Here is a 7,730-nt window from a genome sequence, read left to right as displayed (position 1 = left end):
TCCAAACTGATAAACGGTCCGTCAAGCACACAATAACGAGTAGCTCAGTTTCGTTCTGCTTACATTACATTTGTCATTTGATGTTGGGCAATGTTGTGGTCGCGCCAGCGCTCTTGCTACGCGCAATGCGCCTACATTTGAAATAACTAAATTTTGGTCGGCAGGAAAAATTGTCCAACGAACCGTTCGGTTTGAAAATGTGTACCGAAAGCCTCGTACCGAACGGTTCAATACGAATACGTGTATCGTTACACCCCTAATATATATATATATATATATATATATATATATTAATATCACCTGGGTTACTTATCTGTTGCTTCACACTATGTTCAGTGATTCATGGGTTCAAAGTGCTTTAGCTGAAGATTTCCCCATCATTTGTTTCTTAGTGTTTTTCTCTGGTTTTAGCAAAATTATGTAACATTTTGGAGCAAATATACAAAATAGTAAACCAAAACTTGAGGCTAAAATAGCAAATATCTCCACAGCTACAGTGAATTTTCCAGGAGAACTGACATAAGCTGGGATAAATGTGAGCCACACAGCACAGAATATGAGCATACTGAATGTAATGAACTTGGCTTCATTGAAGTTATCAGGGAGCTTCCGAGCAAGAAAAGCTAAAACAAAACACAAGACTGATAGCAGGCCAGTATAACCCAGAACAGCCCAGAAACCAAGAGCTGAACCTAAGTTACATTCTAAAATGATCTTTTCTCTGTAGTAGCTTGAATTCATATACGGGAAAGGAGGAGATATTGTTAACCAAAACACACAGATAATTACCTGTATTAACGTTAAGGAAATAACACTGAGTCGTTGTTGTGCAGGTCCAAACCATTTCATGACATTATTTCCTGGAAGTGTAGCCCTGAAAGCCATTAACACCACTATTGTTTTCCCCAGAACACAAGAGATACAGAGGACGAAAGTGATGCCAAATGCTGTGTGACGCAACATACAGGACCACTCAGTGGGCCGACCAATGAAAGTAAGTGAACAGAGGAAACACAGTGAGAGTGAGAAGAGCAGCAGGAAGCTCAGCTCTGAGTTGTTGGCTCTGACAATAGGTGTTTCTTTATGAATATAAAACAGAAAAGATATCAGTGCCGTTAATAGCACCCCAATGAAGGAGAAAACACAAAGCAACATCCCCATGATTTCTGTATAGGAAAGGAATTCAACCACTTTTAATATACATCTGTCTTTACTTTCATTTGACCAGAACTCTAAATGACAAGGAAAGCAGTCACTAGAATCTGTGGGGGGAAAAATACTTTAGTGAATGGCTCACTTTAATTTATAATAGTTTCATGAGAGTTATCCAGCATGTATTATTTTACCTGTGCCATTACTGATTTCTCCCTCTGCACATGGAATACAGTCATAACAGCAGACAGGTCGTCCTTTTTTCACAGCCTTCCTAGTGCCAGGGGGACAGCTCTCACTGCACATGGACACAGGCAACTATGATAAAATAAGTTGTCATATAAAACACCAAATAATCATGATTTGAATTGTTAAATTTGATTTATTTTCAGATAGATTTACTAGTATGATAGTTCTGGACCGGCTGTCCTGTTCACAATTCAGATATTTCACATAACCTCAATAATTGTTTATTATACTGTATATTATTGATATACCTGTCCACTGTTCCCTGCCCATAACACATGTTCTGGATTGACTTGAAGACGTTGCTCTGAAGGCAGTGAGCTGTCATAGACACCCACATGCTTAAACTGCAGGCCTCCATTCCCAGCAGGCTGCCAATTCACCAGGTCATATCTCGCCACTGGATCACCACTTGCATCAAATAATATTTCTTCACCTGTTTTGACAGTGAATCTCACATTTCTCATATACTCCAACACCTGAGAGGGAACATCAGGAACATTATTCCTATTGTTTCATTATAATTTTTCTGCTGTTATTTTTTGTGCTCTAACATAGGCCTACCTTTTGTGGTGTGGGCCGTTCTCTTTTGCTGCTGTTGCTGGAGGATCTGAAGTCTTTTAATACATTATGTAGAGTATGTGCAACAGCATACACTGCAGTGTACACTTTATTTGCTATCCGTAGCTCTGATACATCAGTATATTCGTTTTGCAGCTCAGCCAGTCTCTCTGAGCCAGTACAGCCACCACTGCCACTGTTCCTGAAAGAGCACTGAAAAGCTGTTTCCCAGAACTCTTTTAAAAGTTCAATTTTTGGTTCTTGATCAGGGTGTACATTCACTAAAAACTCTCGCAGACCCACAAGTTTGGCATTTGCTATGGCAAAACCCACAGCTCCAGATAAAAAACTGTATTCCTTTGTCTCTGCAACAGTTCGAGAAGTGATCCATGATTCACTGCCAACCCACTGCAGCCCTGTGATGTTCTGTTGTGTAATTACATTCACAAGGGGGAAAAAATCTCTTAATGCAACAAAAGCCAGCACCACTCTGGCGGTGCCCTTCTTTATCACTTCCAGTGTCTTTAGAAACTGCTCCTGTGGATCAGTTCTTAATATGGTCTCTGAGTATTCAATACAAATCCCTTCTTTTTTTGCAGCCTCCTCAAATGCTGCAATACCATTATTGCCATAGTCACTGCGACTCCTGACCGTCCCAACCCAAGTCCAACCAAAGTGCTTAACAAGCTGAGCCAGTGCTCTGCTTTGGTAATAATCACTGGGAATTGTTCTGAAGAAGGATGGATACCTTTTTCTGTTACTCAGGCATGCACATGTGGCAAAATGACTGATCTGTAAGAAAAAAAAGTCAGAGTATTTTAACCACAGATTTTGAGATTTTCTTTTCTATTTGTCATCCATATCTGTAACATTCTACTGTACAAAAAGCATAATTGTTATGAAAGAGACAGCAAATATTGAAACAATTTAACACATTGTTTTCTATAAACTGTAATTAATATGATAAATATGACTTATATAATTAAGACTAATATAACATAATTGTGGTGCCTGTTCCAGTGCTTCATGATTCAACATGATAACAAACAGCAGATAAGTAAGAGTTCTTACAATAGGTAAGCTGAATGGACCAACTACAGATGCCAAGGCTATGGTGGGAGAGGAGTTTGACTCTCCAACAATTGCATGAACAGCTGGAGGTCTAGAACAAGACGTATCACTCAAAGTCTCTTCATAGCCATTCATCAAAGCCATGCCTGAGAAAATAGCCTGAGCTATTGAGCCACAGGAGTCATATATCTTATAGCCCAAAGAAATGCCAGGCAACAGTTGTGTACTGTTATTGATCTCCTCAATGGCAAAAATCAGCGTCTGGGCAAATTTAAACTCACGCAAGCTCAAGCTGTAAAAAAAAGAAAAAGAAAAGTGTCAGTTGTATTACATTCTTCAAAGAATCATCGAAGAGTCATGTTCAGCTATTATTTTATATCATCAAACAGACCTGACACATGTTGTTGGCTCTGGTTTGGTAGTGAAAGGATGCATCTTTAGCAGTGCACTAATGTGGATTGAGAATATCGCCCCAATGTTGATGTCTCTTTCCGCATAAAGTAGAGGAAGGGCAGGCTGACTAATCAATCTGCAGACTTGTGCTGAATCTGGTACACAGACCCCATGCACCACCAGCAACAGTAGCTGCATTGACACAGTCTTCTTTGCCATGCCAATATGTATGCAGGTCAGGAACCTATGTGGCAGAACAAGGGTAGTGCTGCCTTTTATTGTGTCTTTAAAATGTCCTTTGGGGTTGGCATTATGAATCTTTCACTCTAGTTGACCTCTTACATTTATGTTTCATTATAGAATGAATTAGATTGTCTTTTTTATTTTAATCTTTTTTTTTATTATTTTAAGAAAAATAAAACTAGTTTTTCTAACTCCTACTAGGCTGTTTGTCTGAAATGTGCCATGTATCATTCATAAACACTCATGACAACAATATATAAAGTAAGGGATATAATCCACAGCTAGATGTGCATTAAACCTAAGCGCCTGTGATCTTCCTCTGTGTCCATACTTTTGTGACGTAATTCCGTTTTTAACTGTCAGGTAGAAGTCTGCTGCAGAGATCGTTGATCTGCAGGTGGCCACAAAGGGAGCGATCATGAGCACCCTTCTGAAACCTAAAATGACAAATGGGACATCCCATGGTCTTGTGGACTTAATGGACACACGCACACCGTAGCCATTTTAAGTCCACATGAAAGGGCAGTGGAGGCAAAGAACCACCCCACACAAAGCAGAGTGCATTCAAATCATATAATGCCCCTTTTAACAAGATGTAAAATACATCTCTGATTTCCTCAGAGTGTGTATGTGAAGTGTTAGCTCAAAATACCCCACAGATATTTTTTTATAGCATGTTAAAATTGTCCCTTTTTGAGGGTGAGCAAAACATTTTTTGTGTGTGTCCCTTTAAATGCAAATGAGTGGCTGATGGATTATCACGCTTATATCATGGTCCTTTGCTGGTATTGACAAATTAAAGTTATTGATGTATGCAGTGCAATATTTGACTGGAAGAGTATTCACAAGTTCACACTTAAATACTGTATAATAAATTAGAGTAAAGGTCATGCATATTTTTTGGCATGAAGCCTGAGGGGAGGGCTCCGAGCTCGAAATTTGGCCCGAACTCAGTTCGAGTATCGAACTGTCTGTCATGTGAGAAATGAACGAAATACTCAGAAGGTAAAGTAAATATGTAAGTTCCATGTAAAGTATCTTTGGCTGCATTATAATGATTTCTTAATTCAGAATATGATCAAGATTGCATGGGTGGATGTGTCCGGGGAATTTGGCTTTTAAAAGTATAACAGTTAAAGCCACTTAAATTAACAAAATGACTCGAATAAAGATTTGTTCATTTTGATGAGAGAGTTACTGAGAGAGTCAGTAAAATGATCCGCACTTCCCATCATTAGAACAGACATAAGTATAGCTCTTATCTTGTTAATTTAGTTGATTAACTGAATGTGCTCCTCCCACCTCCCATCCCACACAGCAAAAGGCTTCCGGAACGGACACGCGAAACGGACCCGTATCGGCGTCCACTTGCGCGCAGTGACGGATCCACAACGAAGGCGGATCGCGGACCCTCCGTGGCTCCGCGCTGCATCCGCTCCGCATCCGCGATTAAAACCGTACCTATCCGTTTGGGACCCGCAAATTGATACATACATCCGCCGCGGACCCGCAACGGACTCATAAAAATATGGCTCATCTGGCCCGGGTCCGTTTTGGACCCGTTTATCTCATTTTCAAAATTCCTTCTGTAGGATAAACTAAACTATTGGATAAAAGCAAAACTATCACTAGGCATAGGCTACTACAGCAATATCTAAGCTTAAATCTGCACTGCCTTGTATTTTTAACCTAACAATATTGTAAATACAGAAAAGTTCCAATACAAGACATTCATTTTGTGGTCAAAACCTAATTTAGTGCTTTATAGGCCTAGGTCGGTGCAAGCAAACATAAAATATTTTATCTATTAGGCCACAACTTCAAAGAAATGCTTGCACTATGCACTATCAATATCAGAAAATTAATAACTGGTGAACAACAAGAGGTTCAATAAAAAGATGGTTTAATGTTCAATCATTTCTCCTATTACTCTGTTTGTGTGGATGGAGGCAGGACACGTCTCCTCGTTGCCCGATCTGCCGCCAGGTTAAACCACCTGATTGCGTGCTTGGTGACGTCCGCATCTGTGGCTGACCGCGTCACTGTGTTTTTCCTCACAGCACCTGGGGCCTGTTTCAATAAGGAGGTTCAACCAACTCTGAGTTAAAACTTGGAACTCTGAGTTGACTTACCCTGAGATGGGAAACTCTGAGTTTTTGGTTACAGATCAGCTGAAATTAGTTAGTTCAATCAACTCTAAGTTGACTGACTCTGAGTTGAGCGTGTGCACCATAACTATAAAAAGCCATTATCAATGGAGCACAGATATTATGAGTCACCATGGCAACAGCACCAGACACAAAGAGGAATTACTGTTATACAGTGTTGGGTGTAAGTAATTACCAAGTAATCTAAATATTGTAATTTAATTAAAGGGATTACTCTTAATTCTTCTGTAATTTAAAATAAAATCTGATGTATTATAATTAGCCTACATTAAATAGGCTACTGCATAGACTATAGAACAATTCTGTATAAAACAATAGTGGATTTAACATACATTTTTAAAAGGTATATTTTGAATGTAACCTTCTCCCTCTACACACTTTGGTCAATTCAAGAATAATTCATGCATTTGTATATTGTTAATTTGAAAGCATTAGAAGTCCAGTTTCATGTCTCTCCTCGTTGTATTGTTCAAGTGGTTGAGGTTGATATGGGACTTAGTAATTAATAATAAGTAGACCAATACTTTCTAAAGATAGTAATTATTACATTAATCTAATTATACTGTTGAAGATGTCATTTGTAGTAGTAATTAATAACTATTTTAGAGTAACTTACCCAACTGTTATAATATCAGAGGTGAAACTGGAAGAACAGTTATTCTACCTAATTTTAATTTACATGTAGGCTATGTGCAATCCTGCAGGCATTAAAAGAACGTGGCAGCAGCTGAAAATGAAATATAAAAACATAATTCAATCAGGTAAGACTTGAGCATATCATGGGTGTAGGCTACCTGACTTTACAAACATTTGACATGTTATTTTTTATATGGGGTATTTTTGATATTTTCATTTATTTTACTTTGGGTTGGGTTTTTCGTTGGTCCCAACAGATTCTGATAATAATATCTAATATCTGTCTTTTGAAGCCTCCTGTCCCAACAGAACCCCAGGCAGTTGTAAGTAGCCGACTCAACACACCAGAAATTATGACAAATAGTAGGCCTATTATTGTCACGGTGTGGGTTTTGTTCCCTGTTGTCTGTCATGTGATTCCCTGTTTGCCATGTGTCTTGTTAATTGTCTGATCATTGTTCCCATGTGTTTCTGATTAGCCACGCCCCCTTGTTATCTTGTTTAGCTTGTTTGTCTGTGTATTTATACCTCTGTGTTTCAGTTGTTGGTTGTCGGTCGTTGTTTGCTGTTGCTTGTAGCTGTTTCCATGCCCCATGTTCCTGTCCTGAGATCCGTGTTCCATTGTTTGTCCTGGATTAACTGTTTGTTTCATTAAAGTGCTTGCAATTGGATTCTCTCTCCGCTTCGTCCTTGCCTCAGCGTTACAATTATAAAGTGCTCTCAACCAAATGCTCATCTTCACAGGATGATGGGGATGAAGAAACAGTTTCTGCTGCCACAGAGAGGCCAGAGGTAATGTTAAATATGAATATAATGTTTATTAATATAACATTATTAATAATAACATTATTAATATAATATATTTATAATATATACCCCCCAGGGTCCATCAACTTCTGGTGCACAGATGAACACACTGCAGTGATTTTCAGTAAATTCCACAGTTTAATTCTGTAGAATTTGTTTAGAACTACATGATGTAACTCTAATATACTGTATTTTCAGTTGCCAGTTAAGGAGTTATATTCATCTTATCATTTTTTTTTTTTTTTTTGAAAAAACAACAGTAAAAACAGCAATGAATAAATGTACAGAAAGAATGAATGAGGTGTTTAAACAGCGCTTCCTCTTTAAAAAAGGGGAGGAGACCGCAAGAAACTCTGGGTTTACCAAAGAAAACCTGCTCCCCACCAGGTTAGGTTCACAGAGTAAGTTACCATGGTAACTGACTCTGAGTATAAGTTACCCCTCTTTCAGAAA

General features: G+C 38.6%; 1 protein-coding gene across 1 annotated transcript; it reads right to left on the bottom strand.

The window, feature by feature from the left end:
- Positions 1 to 267: 267 nt before the first annotated feature.
- LOC307002751 (extracellular calcium-sensing receptor-like) lies at positions 268 to 7,153 on the bottom strand. The gene is made up of 7 exons (XM_079620663.1): positions 6,999 to 7,153; positions 3,422 to 3,667; positions 3,031 to 3,322; positions 1,963 to 2,751; positions 1,650 to 1,877; positions 1,347 to 1,470; positions 268 to 1,262 (listed from the first exon to the last, which is right to left on the bottom strand). Exons 2-7 carry the CDS (start codon positions 3,640 to 3,642, stop codon positions 349 to 351), a joined length of 2,568 nt encoding a protein of 855 aa, XP_079476789.1. The 5' UTR covers positions 3,643 to 3,667; positions 6,999 to 7,153; the 3' UTR covers positions 268 to 348.
- Between the last annotated feature and the right edge of the window lie 577 nt (positions 7,154 to 7,730).

Source organism: Phoxinus phoxinus, assembly GCF_949152265.1.
Source record: "Phoxinus phoxinus genome assembly, chromosome: 8".
NCBI lineage: Eukaryota > Metazoa > Chordata > Actinopteri > Cypriniformes > Leuciscidae > Phoxinus > Phoxinus phoxinus.
This window is presented reverse-complemented; position numbering and strand designations above follow the sequence as displayed.